The following is a 24,200-nucleotide window of genomic DNA, read 5'->3' as shown; positions in this document are numbered from 1 at the left end:
ATATTACTTTACTACTCTATATAAGAGAGAATGTAAGATTTTAGTAGTCCTCGCATCAATTTTTTTATTCATTTTATCCCTAATTTAAATTTTAATTATTCTACAAATTTTCATTCATTTTGATAAATTAGAAAAGTTATATGAGCTTATTAAATGCTACAAAAGTGATGCGTAATGAAAAAATGATAGTGACACCATAAAAACTATTTATACAATCAAGTTCAAAATTGATACAAAGATTTATTGTCTTTTTATTTTGTAGAAATGCTTATTAATCGTACTTTAGATTTTTATTTTTCCTAACAAATTTATCATGGACATAAATTTTCATTTTTCCTAACAAATTTATCATGAACAAGTTATTAAAGTATGTTAACATTCCCTTTCTAACTTAAAACATGCTTAATTATTCAATAAACAAATATTTTTATATTTAGTTAAAAATATTTGATTTTTTTTTAAAATACAATTTGACTCTCCAAATATTAAGATACTAAATAATGAAAAATGAGAGTAATTCTTTTTTCATATTTTTTTATGATGATTTTTTTTTGACAAAAAATGAGATTATCAATATTTTATGGAATTTAGAACAAAATAAGTAATTTAACATGAAATATTAGAGCTTCATACACATTTAAGAAATATCAACATAAATTTTTTAACATATATTTTTAGGAAAAATAAACTAATAAAGTTAAAAAAAAATTAATAACTTTTTAATTTCATTTATATGATTTAATATGAAGGAAAATAATTAAGTTAAATATTGTGAAGGGTATTTTAGTAAACAAACAATATATTTTTACAAACAATGCACTAAATGTTATTTTTAGTACCACAAATCAAACAACCATTAAAAAATAATATCAAAATAACTTATTCCAACAACCATTAAAAAATAATATCAGAATAACTTATTCCAAGACAACTAATTCAAGTATATAACTTATCCTAGTATAACTAATCTTGGTATAACTTCTCTTCAAATCAAACCAACCTAAAGGTACAACAAGTGGTACTACCTAATGCTGGTAAATACTTATAATTTCCTAGTAGCATTAATTTTGAAGCAAGAAATGGAAGTTGAGTACGTACTGATTGGTGAGGGCCATTCAGTTGTTAATCAAGTGATCATCTTTTGGATACTTTCATTTTTTTTAATGAAGTTTCCGAAGAGAGAATATATTAGATGGATTAAGAAGTAGGAACAAATGAAAGGGAAATGAGGTATTACAAGAAAAGGTCCATTATTATTAATCTGCTTATAATTTTGTCATGCAAGTATTAGACATTTTGGGCTCCCCATTGTAGCACTAGAGGAAGTATTAGAATGTGCTTGAACAATATGGTTAATTCCACTGGCCCTCTTAATTTGTTTTTCTTGACCTCCTACTCCTTACACGTAAAACACTATAGAAAAGACACCTTCAATACTTAGAGCATATATTAGAGAGTATTATATATTTAACTATATCTATCTATAATCTATATCAATAATCTATAATCTATATCTATATCGATAATCTATAATCTATATCTTTAATCTATACCTATATCTATAATATATTAAAAATGTGAAAACCCTTATAACAACGATTTAAACTTTTTGTCCTTCAATAAAAGTCTTTGCTTTAGACAAAATCGTCTTTTCACCTTTTTCGTCTAATTTTATATAATTAATTTTATAATATTAACTAAACTCCTAAAATATATAGGAAGAAGAATCAATTAATATTTTCCTATTATAAAAAGACTCCTAAAATTAAAGAATTAAAAATGAACTCAATTAGAAAAAATTATGTATTATAAAAGACTCCTAAAATAAAGAACTAGAAAAGAACTCAATTAGAAAAAAAAAATTAAAATAGAAGAATTAAAAAAAATAATTTTTTACATTATCAATATTATCTTTTGTGTGTCTTATTTTGTTTAGGTTTAAAATTGAGTTTGATAAACTTTAAAAAGAAAAAAAAATTGTAGGCTCCTTATCTTTTTGGAAAAAACGATTTGCTATAATTATAACTTTTATTAGTTTTTGTTGGAAATTTTTATTTATATGTTTTAAAAATTAATGACTTCTAACACAAATATAACACCTATTGTTTTTTTACAATTTTTTCTATATAAGTTATCATTTTACTAATTATACAACAATAACTTCTTCTTCTTCTTTATGTTTTGATCAAACTAAATTAGAAAAAATACGGCATTTTTTCGCTTTTTAAGTTTTCTTCTTATTTCAATTTTGATTCAAGTGTCTTCTTACATTTATTATCATCATTTTTTAAAAAATTTTTTAGTTAATATCTTTAATGCAAACTATATGTTAGAAAAAATTCTATCTTAAAACATAAAATATAATCTAAGTGAATTATTATTAAAAATTTTTATTGTTGCCGTCTTTTTCATCAGTTTGAAATTGCGAGTCTATCAGAAACAATCTCTCCTCCTCTATAAGAAAAAGGTTAGATCAGCGTACACATTATTCTCCCCAAAACCCTATATGATTTCTTGATGATAATGTAAGGGAATTTTTTTTTTTAATCCAGGTGAGTTTGTGTTGTCATAAAATTTTAAAGAGCAAATTATGGGTCATGTCCTAGCGTCAATATTAATTACATCGTCTCCAAGAATTAGTAGCACTCAGTTTAACTATTTTTTGAAGGTTTCTCTCCTATTTTTATCAATAAATCTCAAGAATAGAATTTAAGTTGTATATTTGAATTATAATACATAGAAATTATATTTATTTAAAGTCAATTGCTATTTTCAATATTATTTTATGTTAATTAACGTCTTGACATAAAACACATGTGCAACACACGTATATTTGACTAGTTATTATATAGAAAGTGAGTAAGTGAGATGATTAAGGGCATTCTCGTCATTTCAAAAAAGTGCATTGTTGCTTATTTTGTAAGCCTCAAAGTTTTTGTACATTCATTTTTAGTGACAAAAAAAAAACCTCTTTTGTAAATGTCAATCATATTTTCAAGTTGTATAATATCTCACATGGACCTTACAATTTTCTTCACAACTTTCTATAGGGGTGTGTTTGGTATGATGGAAAATATTTTCCATGAAAAATATTTTCTTGGAAAATATTTTCCTGAAAAATAAGTTGATTTTCTACTTATTTTCTCATGTTTGGTTGATGAGTGAAAAATATTTTTTGAAAAATATTTTATGGTGTTTTGTTGTTGAGTAGAGACTGTTTTTTAGAAAAATATTTTCTAGTGTTTGATTGGTGAGTGAAAAAATATTTTTTTAGAAAATACTACTAACTGTTAACTAGTATATCTGTACCTCTAACAACTCAACAATTTGTAAGAATTAATTTAAGCATAGCAAATAGTATCAATATCGAATACTAAAATATTACAATCGCTAAATTTAAGCAACTATTAATTAGCAAATATAGGTGACACTTTTCAATATTTTGTCAGGACAATCACAAGATACTACAATCAATAGAAATATAACGGAACGACAAGCTTATTCAACCTCGTGAAACAAGTTACATCGACGACAAAATGAAATATGCAATTAGCAAAAGTGACATAGGTAAGTCTTCCTCTATGCATATGAAAAAAACAATACATTCAACGAATATTGAAAATGGAAAGAATTTGGATTTCACTATTTTTTATTTCAAGTAGTGAAAAATTGAAGCAAAGCACAGTGAAAAATATTTTCGAGTAATGTAAATTTTTGAGAAATGTGAATTTTTTGAGTCATGTGAATATGAATGTTGTTGGGGTGGGGTCTTAAGTTACATTTGTCATTTTCTGGAAAATAACTCCCCTTGGCCCATGAGGGAAGTCATTTTTTCTCAAATTGAGGAAAATGAGTTGTTGTGGAAAATGTTTTCCAAACATTTTATTGCAACCAAACAAGGGAAAATAGAAAAACATTTTCCAGAAAACATTTTTCATCATACCAAACACACCCTAAATGTTTGCTATGAGTTCTAATACACAATACTCATTTCTATTTTCTTTTATAAGTGGTAAAATTTCAATTTCATTTTGTTCATGAAATATCCACATGCAAATATGAATTAAATTTTTCTTTGCACATTTGGTTATAGTAAATTATTTTGTATAGTAAGAAAAAATAAAAAATTATATTACTCCCTTCATTTAGAAAAGAATGATCCATTTTAACTTGACACGGAGTATAAGAATATTTTTTTCATCTTGTGGTCATAAATTAAAACTATGTTAAATGTACTAAAATGTCCTTTATCTTGTGGTTCTAAGCATGATACGTAGAAAGTTAAAACTAAAGTATTGCCACAAAAAGAAAAATTCATCCTTTTAAAATAAATTAAAACAAAAAATGGGTATTTATTTTTGAAATGGAGGGAGAAACAAACATCTACAAGGCATTCATCTATCCACAATTCACAACATTCAAAAACAATTTCAAGTTGAACTTTTCCACGATATCAAAATTAATTTAAAATATAAATTGTTAAACCTAAAAAAATAATTTAAGTAGTGAGTCTTGTTCATACTTTATTATGATATATGAAAATTTATGTGATAGTTATTTTATTAAATATAAATTAAAATAATATATTTGAACAAATGGGAAGACTAATTTTAAATTAAGAAAAAATATTTTTTAAATTTGTTTCATTTAAATATTTTTTTCAATCGTGGTGTCCAAAAGAGCTTTCCCTTCAAATTATGGATAATTAGTTTATGTTTAAGGTAACACTTACAAATATAATCAAGAGTATAATGTTTTTTTTCATAATTTTTAAATAGTTTCATATAATTTCTTATATGAATCCCACCACAACTCTATTTTAAATGAAAAAACTAAATATAATTGTTATTTCATTAGAATTTTATCAATGTCATTAATGACGTAATCTTTCACATGAATTTCACATACCTCGACTATAAGTCTATTTTAATATGTAATAAAAAACTAAATGCATTATATCAGAATGTCTATTTTAATACGTCATATGTGTCAATTCAAATGATATATTTTTGTTTTTAATCGGTTCTAATCTAAAGAAGATTGACAATTTTATTTGGTTAGTATTTTATAGCATTATCAATATTTTAGTCATGCTGAATATCATTTATTTGTCAAAAAATCCACAAAGGTATTCTCTCCTGTTTAAAGTTTATTTATTTTAAAAATAATTTAAAACATTGCAAGATTTTTTCATATATCTTAAATTTGATGTCTTATCAAAATGATATAAATTGAAATATTGGGAGATGTAATTTATAGGAGGATGTGCAAATACTCACATATGTTTCGTCAAAGATAAAAAGGTAAAATTAATTTTGGCCACTCATTTAGTTGCATAAAGTCATTATTACTATATTATAATAAAATAATAAAAAATACTCATAAATATTGAATAGACATTTATCAATTAAATACAATAAGCGATTCCTCCATAATTTCACATGATACATTTCGTTACAAAGATTTACAATACATATAATTTATGAAAACATAATTATTTATTAATCACCTATTAAAATTATTTTAAACAACTTATTTAAAAATATAATATTAGCTACCTTAATCATGTTAACTTTTGTTAATTCCTTTGATTCTCTTTATTTGAGGTTGTAAATTCCTCAACAGGTAGATAAATCACTTTAAAAGAAATTTCTTGCTTGCTATATTAAATTGATCCCCTATTTTTGACGTGTATAAGATAAGACATAAAGGCAATCCTTTAATGTTATGAATCATTAAAACGTCCATCGAGTAGATCCTTATTTTCGTCTATTAAACACCCATAAAATAAATTTAAATTTATTTAAAATTAATTTATATATGACTTAGTATCCTTTATTGCTTCGTATGGTTCTTTAAGAAAATGTTAATAAATAGATATTTATAATTTAACATACTCTCTTGTATAATTTTAAATAAAGCAGAAAAAGAACAACACTAAAATTAGTTGATTAATCTAAAAGAACGTGTTAGGCGTAATTTTAAAATTCTGCATTAGCGTATATGATATTGTAATGTTAATTATGAAAACTTAAAGAAGTTGTAAGCTATTATTTAATTTTATAAAATATAAGAAGTTATATTTTATTATACAGTGTGATTTCTACTTACAATTTCTATTGTGTTTATTCAAAATATTAATGATTACTTTAAAAAAAACTAATTACATAGCTAAAAATATATAGATTTGGGAATGTGTTAGTGAGAGAAAGATCCCCTTTCTCTTCTCCCCAACCCCTGGTATTGACTTCAGTCATGGATCCAACTTTAACTCTACCTCTGTTACCAAACCCCCCGATACCGTCCAACCCCACTAAACTAACCATGGGAGAACCCTCCCCCCACTATCGTTCAAAGAAGTTACCATGGGGAAAATCATATCCCTCAATTTAAATGCAGATATTGGTCCAACAGCCATAGAAAGAGACCTCGGGAACACGGATCAAGGTATTCGATTGACGGAGGAGGACAAACGAATGCTCTATGCCCCTTGGATCCACTCCTTCATAGTAAAACCAGTCAAGTCAAAATTCATCCATCAATTTCTGAAAAGAAAATTAGAAGACCTCTAGAAATTACAAGAACCCCTATCACTTATAGATCTAGGGATGGGCTTCTATACAGTAAAAATCACCATGGTAGAAAGCAATCGTCCATTCTCCAAGGTGGTCCTTGGTTCATTGCTGGCTCCTTCATTTCTGTTCGAAGTGGGAACCCAATTTCGTACAGGCCAAATCCAGGGTTGATTCCACTGCTACCTGGGTCAGGCTTCCCCAATTACCAATGGAGCTATACGATTCTCTCATCCTACAAAGAATAGGCAACGAAATTGGGCAACTACTAAAGGTTGATGCTTTCACGTCGGCGGCACTTAGGGGAAGGTACGCAAGGATCTACGTCCAAATACCCTTCAAGACCCTAGTAGCAACGTCAGTCTCCACCAATCACCACATCCAACCCCTAATCTATGAAGGGAATAGTTTTCTGTGCAAGAACTGCAAAAGATTAGGCCACACAATGCCCAATTATTCATATCCTCTCAGATCCTCACAATAGGATCCAAGTGGAACTCAACAGAAAAAGTAATCCATCAATGAGTTGGACCATACTAAATCGATAATAGACAACACCCATGAATGGCAGACGGTTCACTTCATAAAAAAGAAGAAGCAACCACATATTCCACCTGACTCGACTACCAGAGAAACACCCATCATCAAGGTTAAAACCTTTGATGCGGTGTCAGGTAAGTTTCTCAACCCCAGTCTCCCATGGCGGCTCCATTGAAGTCTTACCCTCATTTCTCTGAGACTTCACAGTATGGGCCAGGCCAAGATCAGACCTCCAAGCCCAATAACAAGCTTAAGCCTGACTTGGGAGAAATGACCCATAATTTAAAGGATGGGCCACTAAAAGGAAAAGCCCATCTAAATAAAGCTTCTAGGGGTCTGACCCATTTGGGCCATACAGAACCCAGTCCATCTCAACATTTTTCCCTTCCCCTAAAACTTACTTTTTCTTCTATTAATTTGGATGAAAAGTTAAAAGCCACTACTACAAGTGGGCCATCCCCCTTACGCGTTGGCATGGGCAATCATGAGACTCCTCTCACAACTGCAGGAAACCTTTCCATTTTCCGTAGTGATATGATTGAGAATGTCACGTCTTTAGACTGTGATTTTAATGATGGTGGAGCTCTCCATGGGGAAACTCTTCAGCTGCCTTCTCTCACCTCCCCTTTCTCTATATAACTGAGATAAAAATGATAGAGCTTTCAAAAGAAAGCTCTTATGAAGTCAACAAGCACCAACCAGATAATCATCTCCATTGCTCTACTAACACAGGACCACCAACCAACATCATGGTTGGAAGTGTGCCTATCCAATCAAACAGTCCCCCTGAACCTCGAATAGGAAGGGAGGTACATCACCATACTAATCTAGGACCCCCAATACCTAGCCCAACTAGCTATGGTGAGCCTGAACTAGGGCCTACAGACATATGGATTCAATGTATGGATGGCCACCCTATTTCACGTGATCAACTCGCCAGTTCAGGAGAAGTTGAGCATGAAATCCTTAGCCAATATAATGAATTAAATTAGCCTGGGACTTCTATTCTTCCCTTCCTACGATTCTATAATGATGTTATTGGGACCAATATTTTCCCCCCCCAACTGGGGAACAACTGGCCGCACACAGTCAAGGGTCGACTCAGGACACTTCATCAACTTCCCCCACTTGACTCTAGAGAGAATAAAGAGGATGAATGCACTGGAGGCCCTAACAGCAAACAAAAAGGATATGGAAGACTTCCTATCCAAGCTCAGGGTACCAAGAACAGAAATCCTCAATTTAACAGAGCCTTTAATTCTAGAGTTCACAGAGCCAGTTCAGGAGATTGTGATCATCCTGATACCCCTAGGGTTAGTAGGACTAGGTAATAAAATAAGTCCGACAAACTCTATGAAAGAAGAAATCACCAAGGTCATATTCTACTCCCTCACTAGAAAAAGAAAGACTTCTTTTAGGACATCCACCTCCAATCCCAAGGGGAAGGACAAGGTGGCTGCTATGGAAACTCACCACCCCCTACACTCCAAAATGAAGAACAATATTATGTGGAATACTAGTGGGGCCAAGAACACTGAGTTTAGAAAGTACTACAAGGGTATGGTTAACATGCATAAACCATGCATACTTGCATTGCTTGAAACCAAGATGAATGAGCACCAGGACCTTTGTAAGAAGCTTGAATACCAAAACTATATCCAAGCTGAAGCAAATGGTAACTTTGGAGAAATTGTCATCATATGGAAAAAAGACTCAATCTCTATTTCTTCTTTCTCTATCTCTCCTCAGGTTATCAATGCCAAAGTCAAGGTAAATTTCCCCATCCTCTTGGTTTCTTGGTACATTTATGATATCACAGATTTTTAGTCCAGACTTGAACTCTGGGACCAACTCTCTTATTTTTCTGATAACTTCATTCTCCTTGAAGGCATGAGCTGGTTAATTGGGGGTGGCATCAATGAAATCCTCAAGGTCTCTGAAAATTTGGTGGCTCAAGAATTAACATGAATAGGGCTAACCTTTTTATGAATTGTCTAAATTACTGTAAGCTTATAGACTTAGGCTTCAGAGGCAGCAAGTACACCTGATCCAATATGAGATATAGGAACAAATAATGCCTCATCCTAGAAAGGCTGGACAGGTACCTTGCTAATGATGAATGGGTGTATGTCTACCTAGAAGCTACCATCACCTATCTCCCTAAAACTCACTCTGCCTACTCCCCTTTCTTTCTTAATATGGGATCTCTCCAATAACTAGATGAAACCTTTTAGGGTTGAATCCATATGGCTTAGTCACCAAGATTTCCCAAACCTTATAAAGGATTCCTTCCTGGAATGCCGTTGCATTACTGTGGCCACCACTGAGTTTGAAAACAAGGCCAAAACTTGGAGCAAACTTATCTTTGGTAACATCTTTGCCAAGAAAAAGCACTTGCTTACAAGGTTAGGTGGCATTCAGAAGTCTTCTAACTACCCTACTAGCCCCTTCTTCCATGGGCTGGAGGCAAACCTTTTAAAAGAGTTGAACCATGTCCTCACCCTGGAGACTGAGTTTTGGAAGCTTAAGTCCAGAATCTTCTGGTTTCTAGAAGGGGACACTAACTCTAGATTCTTCCATACTTCCACTCTCAATAGAAGGAGAAGAAACAAAATCAACTTTCTCACTGATGATGGTGGCACTTGGCATTACCATCACTCAGACATTGAGAAAATGGTGTCCTTTTATTACGCCATTCTCTACACCATTGAGAATTTCTTAGGTTATCTGGCTACTCAATCTAATCCCTTTACCAAGGGTAGCATTAACTCCATCCATCATGAGGCTCTTCAGGCAGGCCCCTCTATAGAAGAGGTCAAACGATCCATTTTCTTCTTCAAACCCAATAAGTCCCCTGGGCTAGAAGGCCTCCAACCTTTTATTTACCAAAAATTTTAGGATATTTTGGGCCCTCCCTTGTTCAAATTTTGTCAGGAAACCTTTAGGTCCTACTCAATGGACCCTCATGTGAACTCAACCTATATTTGCCTCATTCCTAAGTATAGGAATGCCACCTCTCTTAAGAACTTTAGACCAATTGGTTTATGCAATACCCAATACAAATTCATAACCAAAATCATAGCCAATAGACTGAAACCTTTCTTGGAAAAAATCATTGGGCCCTGCCAAGTAAGCTTCATGTCCAACATAAGAGCCTCTGATAATGCTACCATTATCCAGAAATATATCAGCCACTTCTCTAAGATGCAGGGTAAGAAGGCTAACATGATCCTTAAAATTAATCTGGAAAAAGCCTTTGACAGGCTGTAGTGGTCCTTCATCAGGCAATCCCTCTTCTACTTTAACTTTCCTCCTAACCTTTTTAAACTTATTCTTTTTTGCATCTCTTCCTCTTTCATCTCTGTCCTTATTAATGGAGGGAAAACTGCTAGCTTCACTCGCTCAAGGGGCATTAGATAAGAAAACCCTATGTCCCCCTACCTTTTCATCATTTGCATGGAAATGCTATCCATAAGAATCAACTATGAAGTAGATATCCTAAATTAGACACCCATCTTCATTTCTAAAAGGGGTTATCCTTCCTACCCCTTCTTTGCTGATGAACTCACCCTTTTTGCAGAAGCTAATTCAAAAAATTGTATCACCATCAATAGAATCCTTTAACTTTTCAATTCCCATTCAGTCCAAAGGATCAACCTTGCCAAATCCAAGGTTATATTTTCTACTAATTGTTCTACTAATGATCAGGAGGACATTAGTAACACTTTGGGTATCCGTCCTGCTATAAATTTTGGGAAATACTTGGGATTCCCCATTTTTCATAAGAAGCCTGAAAAGGGGGACTTTCAGTTTCTCATTGACAATTTAAGCAACAAGCTTGCTGGTTGGAAGACCAAGTTCCTTAACATGACTGGCAGAGTTACCCTAGCTAAATCTTCCTTGGCTAGCATTCCTAACCATGTTATGCAGTATATAAATCTTCCCACTTCTGTGCATAAGATTATTGACAAATCTCAAAGAAACTGCATGTGGGGAACCACTAATTCTAAGAGAAAAATGCACCTCCTAGGGTGGGACACAATCACCCTTCCCAAAAGATATTAGGGACTGGGAATATAGAGAGCTAGCTCCAAGAATCAAGCCATTCTTTGTTGCCTGGGTTGGAGAGTATACTCCAATCCCACCTCCCCTTGGGCCAATACTCTCCCCTTTAAACATAACTCAATTAAAAACAGTAGTGGAGGCTCCAGAACCTAGAAGTCTATTACCAATAGCCTCAAGCTTGATAAAGATGCCTATTTTTGGGCCATCAAGGATGAAACTAAGGTGAATTCTTGGAAAGACAGATAGATCCCATGCATGCCACCTTTTTTTCCATTATTCAAGGGCCTATTCCTTCAACTTCACGCTGTACTAAAGTCAAAGACATCTGAAAGGAGGGGATTTGGGACTTCACCCCTCTGCCCTTCCACATCCCTTCCAGCATTACCCACAATATAAAGAGTGTTTTTCTGCAGTGCTCCTACTTGAAGCAAGACACCCCTGTTTGGAGACTCACTAGTGATGGCACTTTCACCTGTAAGAGTGCCAATCGCTACATCAACAGTCTTAAAAGACATTCTACCATCCCTCACCAGTCCTATAATTGGATTTGGAAACTTAATATCCCTAATAAGATCAAAACTTTCATCTAGCTCATGCATCACAATAGTCCCTGTAAGCTAAACACTGATGGGTTCTATCTTGGGAACCCAGGTAGGAGAGGGATAAGAGGGGTCATATAAAATAGTAGAGGAGACTGGATTGTTGGCTTCAATAGAAGTTTCATCCATGCCACCAATAATATCATGGAACTACTGGCCCTCAAAGAAGGTCTCAACTTGGCTATAGACCAAAACTTGATAACTTTGGATATCAACATTAACTCCTTACATGTGATTAACCTACTATACCATGGAAAATTGTTATATAACTCGATTGTTTTTGAATGAAGATCTCTATTAGAGAAGATGGGGAATCCTTCGGTGCACCACACTTTTAAGAAACATAATAGAGTAGCAGATTTATTGGCTAAGCTGGGCTCAAGTCAAAACATGTTTGACAACCTTCACACTTTTGCAATTCCCCCCACCTAGAATAGGAGTAATTTTTTGGGAAGATTTCAAGGGGAGAACCTTCTCCTGCCTTGTATCCAGTAGTGAAAACTCAATCCGCAACTCTTATGTTTTTGTACCAGACTAGATCTGGTTTTGTAACTAACTTTCTATTTTAATGCATTTCTATTTCACCAAAAAAGAAGAATATCTTGTATATATAGTTATATGTTCTTCCATCATTATCATCATTAGTGATGTTTTAGATTTTGTAAAGAAAAAAAGTGGAGAGTAAAACAATAATATGTAACGTAAAATAAAATTAAGAATTTATAGTGTAAAAATGAAGAATAAAATTTTCAAATAAACTTTAATCAAATTTATAAGATTAATTAATTAATTAATAAGGAATATATTGGTATATTTATAAATAATAAGAATAATTTTTCATGAAAAATATAATTCTCTTTTGCTCTTTTAAAAAAGTAAAATTTTTTTACTTCTTTCCAACATCAAAAAATTATTTCTATTATTATTTTAAAATAATTTTACACGTTAGACAAACACCATACTTTATAAAAAGAGAGAGAGAGAGCGCTAGCAATTTTGGCTTCTCAATGACATTTTGTTTTGTAATTAGGAAGATTTCATTAATAAAATTAAGAAGGTAATGTATCCCATGCAGCTGCAGAGGTCAAAAAGTTAAGTGTTCTCAGCCACAACCCGGCTAGATCGGTCCAAAACATTGTTCGTTACTAAGCGAGTGAAGGAAGTTCCTAACATGTCTGCGTTTACCGCTGCTCCAACAAACAAAGGAGGAACTCGCAAAATAGTAGGGTGCTCAGGTTCCATTGCTTTTTTCCCTTTATTTGCCAGTAGGTCAACAACTTGGTTTTGCTCCCTAAACATGTGCACTGGAGTTGCTGCATCCACTTCTATCAACAATAATCTGCATTCAGTAAAAATGTTAGAATAAAAGGGTTGGTCTTTTTTAAGAATTTGAATGGTAGCTTTACAATCAGTGTTTATAATTAGAGGAGATAGGTTATATTCTTTAGCCGGGATGAGGCCTCTTCTAAGAGCAAGAAGTTCAAAGAGGAGGGGCATAGTGTGGGGGAGGTGTTCAATGAAACCTAATTTCCAGAAACCTTCATGGTTTCTAAAAACACCTCCCAAAACCCTAGGTACAGGTTGAGGGTCAACCTTGCCATCAATGTTAAGCATATATACACCCCTTGCAGGGGTTGCCATTTAACACTAATAGGTTGTCTGTTGGTGGCACCTTTATTCTTGTTAGATATAAGAAAGTTGTATTCCATGTCCATGTGAACACTGATCTCAATGCGGATCATGTTTTATTTCTTGTTGAAATGGTTGTCATTTTTAGTCAACCATATATTCCATAGTTAGTAAAGAATTATATCATCCCAAGAGATATAGGTGTTGAAGGTTTGATTGGCACTGAACTTCCAACAGCTGAGCCAGTTATTTCTGGTAACAACATTGTTAGATAAAATGGGGTTACCATTACTAATTCCACTCCAGAATTAGAGGGTATTAAGATACTGGAAGAAGATATGATTGATATCTTCTGGTTGGCATTACCATATGAGCATTGTTTTTGAATATTGAGACCAATCCTATGCAGGTAAAGGTTGGTTAGAAGCCTACCATGGTAGATGAGACAGAGAAAAGTTTTATCTTATTAGGATAAGGGGCTGATATATGTGCTTGAAATTTCTCATTTTATGTTTATTAAAATTTATAGGTCTATCTTTAAGGCTATTATACATACTGGCAGTAGAAAAGAGTCCATTGGAGGTCAAGGTTCAGGTAGAAGTATCCTTTTCTAGAGTATTGAGAGTGAGGGAATAGCTTGTAAGAGCTTGGGAGATATGGTTAGGAAAGGTGAAAGATATTTTTGAAAGGTCCCATCTACCATTGAATAACATATTTTTGATAGTAATGGTGTCCTCACGCTAGTTAAAGGGCCCCTGGATGACACTTCTAAGACTGACTAGGTGAGGGATCCAACTATCAGTAAGGAATTTGACTTTGTTTTCTTTCTGGACATTCCAGGCTCTTTCCTGTAGAATAGTCTTTCTATCTTTGTTGGATGTTTTGTCAGGTCTTGGAGATGATTTATCTAGTGTTGCTAGTACCCTGGGGGTTGTGGTACTCCTTCAAGAGGATTCTTCCCCATAAACTGTTGGGCTTTTGGAATGTTATCCATGCCAGACTTGAATGCAGTGCCTTTTGTTTGAGGTCGACACTTTGGATACCCATCCCACACTCTTGCTTAGTTAGGATGATTGTATTCCAGATCAGCATATGAAGTTTTTTTATCAGCAGTACTTTCCCATATGAAATTTCTTTAGATTCTATCAATTTTTTCAGTGATCTTATGAGAAAGCTTAATGTACTACATGATATGAGCAGGGATGCTGGAAAGGGAGGCTTTAGCAAGGACAGTCCTCCCTGTGGTGTTGATATGCCCAGTTTTCCATCCAGCAAGTTTGTTATGCATGATATTTAGAATGAACTGGAAATCTTTGTTTTGAGGTTTCTGCTCAAAGATGAAAACCCCAGGTATTTTCCAAAGGCATTGCTGTCCCTAATGCTTAAAAGGTTGGAATAGTTAGTAGAATTTTCAGGGTTAAAGTTAGAGGAAAGGATGACTTTGGATTTGGCATTGCTGATTTTTTGGCCAGACTTAGAGCAGAAATCAGCCAAAGTAGCATTGCTAGTGGTGCAGTTTTATTGATCTGCTCTAGTAGAGAGAGTGAGATCATTAATAAAAAAGAGGTGAGAGATCTTCGCACCCCCAATGATGATGCTGATGGGGGTCCAATCTTTTTTTTCCATGGTATTGTCAATGGCTCTAGAGAGCCTTTCCATGCACAGAATAAAAAGATAGGGAGAGATTGGGTCCCTCAGTCTAATTCCCCTTTAGGGTAGGAAGGGGGTCTTTTCCCATTAATTAGGATGGAAATGGAGCTGGCGGAGACACAAGACATGATAAGGTTGGTGAGGTTTTGGGGAAAATAAAAGTAGAGAAGTGTGTCTCTAATGAAGGACCACTCTAGTTTATCAAACGGCTTTTCAAGGTCTATTTTGAGGATCATATTAGAATTTTTACCTCTTATTTTTTAAAGTGAGATATATATTCCTGGACAATGATTATACGATCACAGACTCTCCTAGAGACTAGGAAGCTAGAGAGGTTGGAAACGTTGATGCTAGAGAGGTTCAATCCGATCTTGTGTCACGTAAGAGATAGGTTTATTGTTATGTGTAGTGTTAATGGTCCAAGAGTGTCCATTCTTAGGTTCTTAAGATTATACCTTCATGTGGTTTGTCTATCTACCCCTTTACTTTATTGTTATCTTGTTTTGTTCCCTTTGTTTTAGTGTAATCCGTGTGGGTATTCTTCTTGTTGTTGTTCAACTTATTGTTGTTTCCATCTTGTAATCTTATTTTTAAGTTTGTTGTTCACTAAAAAATAGGTGTTAATACACCTCAATATACTGTTGTTATTGTACCATTCTTGTGCTGTTGTGGTTGGCCGAGACTAGGTCTCAAAATGGGCTCTTGGTTTTAGCCATTTTGTTGACTCTTTTGGGCTGATTTTATATCTTCCATTATTGCATCGTATCATTTGATATCATAGCCATCTTTGATTTTGTTCTAATAAGATCAATCTTGGACTTGAGAGTTGGAAAATAAAAAAGAAGAAGCTTGTGTTCTTGAGTTGTTCTTTACCAAGACTAGTGTCTTGTTGTTGTCTTGGCCGAGTTATTGGTGTCTAGATCTTGGTGTCTTTTATTTGTTTAGTTGTTTTCAAAGTGTTGGTGTTTTCAAAGTGGTGGTTTTCTTGTTTACTAGTAGTTTGAGTTTAGATCTAAAATTGAGCTTGAATTGTTGAAAGTTGTTGTGTGAACGTTATTGTGGCCGTGTGTTGATGATGTCGTTATAACTTGGCCGAATGTTGAACTTGTAGTTGGACGTTGTTGTTGTTGTTTTTGACCTTAAAAGGAGTGCTGTTGTTGTTGATCTTGAATTTATTCACAACCTTCATATTTTGTTTAAAACTGAAATATAACACCAAGAGACTAGGCCGTTTGTTGGAGGTTTTGTAGTTGACCTTGTTGTCGTGAAATTATTGTTGTTCTTGGAGATTGTTGTCGGATATTCTTGTTGTGGTTGTTGTGTTCTTGAAATTCTTCACCATATTCATCACCTTGTTAATATTAAAGTAAACTTTAGATTTTCAAAAGGTGAAAGACAACGTGTAGTACTTGTTAAGTCTTGAAAGATCCCCAACCACCAAAAGACTTTACATCATATCTCCGCCACTTTCGAATAAAACAAGTGTCCATGTTTTAAGGAGAAGTACAAGTCTAGTCAAAGACTTTTGAGTCTTGAAATTTGAATTCCAAAGACTAATTTGTATTTTCCTCCATTGAACAATTCCCACCAAAGTCCAAATTGTAGAATTGATCTAAACTTTCAAATTTGGAAAATAAAATTATTGAGAACCGAGGCCAATCACGTACTGACACATCACCAATTACTGGTCACCGATAAATTTTGAGCTTAAATTTTGATCTTTTATTTTCATTTCGTGTCTTTAGTTTCGTTTGGTGATTTCCATACTAACTAACAAGCTAGTGATCAATTAATAGATTGTGAGTTGGTTTGAAACCGTATTTTTTTTTGTGTGTGTTTACGTTCCCTTGAGTTTTTTATTCTTTTGAGTCATTGTACACACTTGATTCATCTCTCAACACTTCTCAAAGTACAAGAAAGCTTACAACACTTGTGAGATTGAGTGTGAGGGATCCGAAAGACAAGAAATAAAAGAGATAGTGAGGATGTTTTTGTATAACTAATGTGTTTTCTATTTTGTAGGTAACTCCTTTGCCATAATGGACACCAATTTGGCCCATATTGAAGCTGTTGCCCTAGAATAGCTATAGCGAATGTATGTCATGACAAATTAGGCTCGGATATGTCTACTATACCTGAGAGGTTGGATTAAGTGAAGACTGAACGGAACTCTCATGTTTCTACTCTCGAAGCTTTACCTTAAACGATCAACCCTCCAAGACCACCACTAAATGACATAGACATAAGCCAAGCCAACAAATGTACTCAAACCCGAGACCTAAATGAGTTATTTCCCCCTTAGTTCAATCAAGTCCAACAAGAGGGACTTGGAAGCCAAGTTTCTCCCATCCAAGCTCCACAATTGAAGCTCCCCCTTACCAAATCATTCCTCTCAACCAAAACTCCACTTCACCAAAACCGATATATCCATGTAGAGAAGTATGGTACAAAGGAACATGAAGGATATGGAGACTACGATAATACTTATATGATAGTAGGAGAATTATTTCGGATGAGATTGAAGACAAGGCTCAAGATGGAGAGGAAGCCAATGTTCAAAATGAAGATGTTGGCCGAGACTTATTGTTATTAAGCCCTCAGATTCTTCATGATTTTGTGGACTATTTTGACTTATTTTTGTGACTTATTTGCAGATTATTTTAAGTAGGTTTCCTTTGAAGTGACTAATTAAACGAGGTAAAGCCATGAATTTATGGACAAATTCCACTAAAGATGGAGAGGATGATACGAGAATAATTATGGATATGGACTTAGGAGAGTGCGTGTTGGACTCGAGCCTTGGCATGTGCAATTGATGTGTAAAAGAGGCCCAAAATGCACCTAAATCAGCCCATAAATTACACTAGATGAGTGCCCACTCTTTGAAAGGCTTTTTGGTTATTTTAACTTATATTTTGTAATAGCTACAAAAGAAACATTGTAGGGTTTTTAGACTTAGTTTTTGATGATATTTGTGAGTCTTGAAAGACCAAAGAACACAAGTCCTTTCTCCTTGAGGTACCAAAAACAAAACTAGGATACAACAATAGAGTGAATTCTCTTTTTATTTGGAAATATTGATGCTAGAGAGGTGCAATCATTTGTGTCATATAAGAGATAGGTTTATTGTTGTGTGTAGTGTTAAGGGTCCAAGAGTTTCCATTCTTTGGTTCTTAAGATTATACCTTCATGTGGTCTATCTATCTATCCCTTTACTTTATTGTAATCTTATTTTGTTCCTTTTATTTTAGTGTAAGCCATGTGGGTATTCTTGTTGTTGTTGTTCAACTTATTGTTGTTTACATCTTGTAATTTTCTTGTTAGTTTGTTATTAGCTAAAAGATAGGTGTCAATACACCTCAATATAGTGTTGTTATTGCGCCATTCTTGTGTTGTTGTGGTTGGTCGAGACTAGGTCTCAAAAGGGGCTCTTGGTTTTAGCTATTTTGTAGACTATTTTGGGCTGATTTTGTATCTTTCATTGTTGTATCATATCATTTAGTCTTCTTTCCTCTTGAACAGGTGGAGTCCAAGGCATAAATTACAGGGTTTTAAAGTTCGGGGGTACGATACTGTGGATTACAATGGAAGTCTTCTGAATGTGTACTCTGTCAGAGAGCTTATCCCGCTGGAGTTCATAAAGTTTGACGTTCCCATCAGTTGAGTAAAATGTAGAGTCTGGGCCTAAATTTGAGTGCCCAGTCCCCCTATTATCATATCGGCCCCCTTCTGTACTATTTGTGCAAGCCAGATGGGGTCCTGGATTATGAGTACAATGGGTTGGTCTCCCACGAGTACACATTATGTTATCGACTTCCATTAAAGTATTAGATCCTCCCACGACATTGGAGCTCTATTCAACTTTGGTGGTACTGAGATGAACACTAGGGGATCCTTCAAGGTGGAGGTGCTGAGATATTGGTTTTCCATTACTTTTGTTGGTTGGGTTTGAGGTGGTAGAGTAGGGTGGTTCCAACACGGACCGTTGCTTATGACCAAAGCTTGGGTTGGAGTTAATTGATAAAGTGGTTTGATCATATTAATCATCTCAAAGGAATGATTATTTTCCTCAGGTTCGAAAAACTTTTCAGAAGAAGATTCAGAGGAGAAGGCAGCCTCTGTTGGGTTCTCCGAGGGAGTGTTAGGGGTAGCGGTAGTTGGGTGGACGGACCCACCCATCCCTTCAGAGTAAATGGGGTTAGTGTGGTTAGTGTTATTGTATTTATTAACGGGGTTGCTCCCCAAGGCTGCAAAAGTACCAGAATTATTATGGTTGACTTTTGGCTCTTTATGAGCATTACTATTGGTAAAGAGGGTAATATTTTTATTATTACAATTTTTGTTACTGGTGATATTACTGTTCATTGTGGATGGGTAAGGAGGGTTTTTTTATTTAGGTTGTGGGTCTGAATAATCAGCCTACCCTTACCAGAATTGGCAGCATCGTTCTTGCCCACAAAGTAAGAAGAGAGTTTTTGGATAATACCTGGAGCTCCTTCTGCTCTTTTACCTGATTTGGGCCCATTTTGCTGCTTTACCCTGATTTCCTTATTTTTCATGCTTCCTTCTTGGAAATATTATAATGTGCCAGTCGTCTGAAGTGCATACTTGAGTTGCATTAGAGGATAAGGTATCTATATATTTCTCCCGATGGACCTGGTGTGGATAATTTTTTAGTATGTTACCAATCCTTCCAAAGGCATAGGATTCCATCTCCTTCATAGAAAATTTTTTGTTTATGTTTCCCAATGATAACTTGAGTCTTGACCAGTACTTATAGGGAAATTTGAATGCATAACCTAGCATATCTTCCTCGCAATGTAGCAGAAGTGCAAGAATCAATATTTAGTAGTTTACCTAGTTTTGTCCCAATTTTTTTCAATATGGATTTGTCCTAGAACTCAGTGGATAGAAGGAGCAATCGGATCCAAATCGCTGTGTGAGTTAGAGTAGCCTTTTCTTGTACAAAATTTAGTTCCCATGATTTTGTTGAGAGAAAATTTCCAATGACAAACCAGGGTCCTTCGTGCAACGCCTTGTGCATGTTTTCCAGGAGATTAAACTTTGCAATATAGTAAACACATCCCAAATCAATCAAAGTTTGGGGTTTTGTGAATTTCCACAAATCCCCTAATTTGTTCTTCAAATAGTTGTGTGATAACTATTTCCCAAATAGTTTCACTATCGCGGAGTGTCTCCATGGTTGATAGATTCTCAATTTATCTTTCCTTATTAGCATAATTGCATCTGGGTTGTCGACTTCCCCGGTCTCTTGTAGACCCGGGTCCTGGTTGAATTTCATGTTTATTTCTGGGCTCTTGTTCATTAAGGCCTCTTTGAAGGAGAAATTCACTGCTTTCCTGAGTTTGAATGTCATTGTCCATCCTAGTGAATGTATCTGGGGGTTCCGGCAGGTCCGATGGCATTTGAGGGGGTGGGTCCATTCCCTGAAGTGGCGTTTGGTTGGTAAATTTGGGGAGAGAGAGTTTCCCTAGAGAGAGAAAATTTTTCTTCAGATAGTCAATCCTGAATGACAATTTCAAATAGGCTTTAGGTCGATAAGATAGACAATAGTTGGTGAATCTATTTAATTGGGGCAGAGTATAAAATACCATCAATTGTAAATTTTCTCATGAATTTAAATATATATATATATATATATATATATATATATATATATATTTTAATATTGATTGTTAGTTGAAGAACATAAATAAATCAAAATATAATTAAAGAAATAATTTTAAACAAAATAAATAAATATAAAATTATTGTTAAATCTTTTGTGATGATTCAAAGACATTTTTTGACCTTTTCCCGTATTGTTCTACCATAAAGTTTGATTGTATTGACACAAGATAAAACACAATATCCCACTTTAAAGAACTTCCAGAATGTTCTTTTGACAATTTTTAAAACTTTAAGCACTATATTATTGTAATAGTCGTTAAGCAAAATAAAATAAGTCGGTGGTTATATTTTCAGATCTCAATATACAGTGAGTTGTTTAATCAATTATGAAAGGATACTTATCATATATTCTGAGTCATTGATCAACCTTTAGTATACTTTATCGAAAAAGCTCACTTATAATAAAGAGTGGAGCTGTGCATCAGAATTTATTTTATAAAAAACTACATTATAAATATAATAGTAATAGATGTTAAATCCTTCCGATTTCCTTATTTATTTACTCCTTTATATATATATATATGAAATCTTCTTAATAAAAAGTTTAGGCCTGTCATTATTCATAATTAATGCATATTTAAGCAACTTGATATATTTAGTAATTTTTACATCATTAATATGTAGAGATTAAACTCTAGCTAGCATTACACTTGAATGGTGTGAATGTATTATGCCTGCTTTAATAATTGGATTACTGTAATTTATCGTATGTCTTTATCAATCAACTTGTCGAATGTGTTAAGAAATGGCATATAATTATTATTGTTTTGAAATCCTCTCACATATAAGATGTCATCTTTAAAAGATCACTTCATGTAATTTGGTAATCCAAGGCTTACTCATTCAGGTACTACCAATCAATATTGAAATTTTTAATTAAAGTAACTCTGAAGCTCACTCGTTCAACAATGTAACAATTGGTTCATAACAAATAACATACTTACAATTTCAAGATGTCAAGTGCCTATTCAGCTATAGATTTTGATGTTAGAAATTGGAAACTTGAAAATATGACTTTTTGAAATTGAGACTTTTAGAATTTGAAGTTATATTAGCTAGGGTATATATTTTAGTTTGAAAAAAAATTAATGTTTTATAAGTGGACGTAAAATTTCTCCTAAAAATTAGTTTGAGCCAGTTTTTGAGAACTTAAAAATATCGTACGGATAAATTTATTAAATATTAACATTTTTTTTTGTTTGAAGAAAATTTTTTAGATTTAATTTAAAAGCTTTAATCAAACACTAACTTTTGAAGTGCAAATTCAGCATTTGTTATGGAAAGAGCTAGGTGGCTTTCTTAAAGCATCTATCTTCCCGGCGACGGTGATTTACTGATGTATTAAAGCTTAAACCATTTAAAAGCATATTACTTTTTTCGGAAAAAAGATACATCAATATTTTATTCTTTAATCAAAGTCAAATACTAACTAAAGATGAAAGAAAAGGTGAATAAAAGAGAGAAAAGGTTCAATAACTTGAAAATAGAGATGAGAGAATTTCAATGAATATATATCATTCTATATTATAAGAGATTACAACAGGAGACTTATATAAAACAAGAAGAGCAACGGAAAATCTACACTAAAAAAGGTAACGGATTAATTCCTTGCTACAAATTAGGAACATAATTGGTGACTAATTCCTTGCTACAAATTAGGAACGTAATTGGTTCCAAAAATAGAAAAAAAATATTTATAATGATAAAGAATATTTCTACACACCCCCTCAAGTTGGTGCATAGATATCATGTATGCCCAACTTGTCAATCTATCTCAGAAAATCACAACTAGTTACTGCCCTAGTTAAAACATCTGCCAGCTGGTCTTCTGATCATATCTGAGGTAACTCCAAAGTTTTATTATCCAACATCTCCTTGCTAAAGAATCTATCAACTTCAACATGTTTAGTTCTATCATGCTGGACTGGATTGTGAGCTATATCACGAGTAGCCTTATTATCACAGTAAAATAGAATTGGACATTGTAAAGGATAACCCAGGTCTTGTAGTAACAATTTCAGCCATATAGCTTCACATAATCCAAGAGCAATTCCTCAATATTCAGCTTTTGAGCTTGAGCGAGAAACCACATGTTGTTTCTTGCTCCTCCAGGTAACAAGATTACCTCCTACGAATGTAAAATAACCAGATGTAGATCTCCTATCTACTAATGCTCCAGCCCAATCAGCATCAGTATATACAACAATATCTTCTATCGTTGCATTTTTCTTGAACAAAATACCTCTTCCAGGTGAAAACTTTAAGTATCTCAATAAGTATCTTAGTAATATCATGACTTCCTCCATATGTTTCTTTCCAGGATTATGCATGAATTGACTGACAATACTCAAGGCATATGCTAGATCAGGTCTTCTGTGAGCCAAATACATTAGTCTCCCAACAAGCCTTTGATATCTTCCTTTATCAACAGGAATTTGGCCTTCTTCTATGCATAGTTTCAATCCTTTTTCAACTGGTGTATTAACAGGTTGACAACCTGACATTCCTGTTTCCTTCAATAAATCAAGAATATACTTTCTTTGAGATAAAAAAACTCCTTCCTTTGATCTTGAGACTTCTATTCCAAGGAAATATTTCAAATAGCCTAAATCCTTCATCTCAAATTCTTTTGATTAGTATTCTCTTAGAGCTTTTACCTCATCAGGATCATTACCAGTTATAACATATCATCACATATACAATGAGAGCTGTGACTCTATCTTTCACTTTATTAAAAAATAATGTATGGTCTGAATTGCTTTGACGGTATCCAAAAGCAATCATTGACTTTATGAATCTTCCAAACCAGGCTCTTGGGGACTGCTTTAATCCATATAATGCCCTTTTTAATTTGCACACTTTTTCAGTCACTCTTTCATGGTCGCACATCCTGGTGGAAGCTCCATATAAATCTTCTCATTTAGTTCACCATGTAAAAAAGCATTCTTTACATCAAACTGATGCAGAGGACAATTCACATTAGCTGCTAGCGACAACAATACTCTTACTGTGTTAATTTTGTCAACAGGAGCAAAAGTCTCTTTATAATCAAATTCATAGGTTTGAGTATATCCTTTAGCAACCAATCGTGCTCTAAATTGTTCAATTGTACCATCAACTCGATATTTGACAGTGAATACCCAATGGCATCCCACTGGTTTCTTTCCTGGTGGGCGATCAACAAATTCCCACGTTCCATTTTTTAGTGACTCCATTTCTTCATTTATTGCTGCTTGTCACCTCAGATCAGCTAACACTTCCTCTTCATTGTTAGGAATAACTATACAAGACAATTGATTTATAAATGCCTTATTTTATTCTGACAAATTATGAGTTGAAACATAGTTATTCCTGGGGTATTTAACTATGCTAGAAAGAGACGGTTCATAAGTTGGTTTAGGAATACCTCTAGTAGAACGTTTAGGCAGTTGTTTTCGAATAGGTTCAACTTGCA

At 33.7% G+C, this 24,200-nt stretch overlaps 1 protein-coding gene across 1 annotated transcript; it reads right to left on the bottom strand.

The window, feature by feature from the left end:
• Positions 1–22,800: 22,800 nt before the first annotated feature.
• LOC124899480 (uncharacterized mitochondrial protein AtMg00810-like) lies at positions 22,801–23,250 on the bottom strand. The gene has a single exon (XM_047414372.1). The coding sequence runs from the start codon at positions 23,248–23,250 to the stop codon at positions 22,801–22,803; it is 450 nt and encodes a 149-aa protein (XP_047270328.1).
• Between the last annotated feature and the right edge of the window lie 950 nt (positions 23,251–24,200).

Source organism: Capsicum annuum, chromosome 6 (assembly GCF_002878395.1).
Source record: "Capsicum annuum cultivar UCD-10X-F1 chromosome 6, UCD10Xv1.1, whole genome shotgun sequence".
In the NCBI taxonomy this organism is placed as follows: Eukaryota; Viridiplantae; Streptophyta; class Magnoliopsida; order Solanales; family Solanaceae; genus Capsicum; species Capsicum annuum.
The sequence above is the reverse complement of the archived record's forward strand: the minus strand, read 5'-3'. Positions and strand labels throughout refer to the sequence as shown.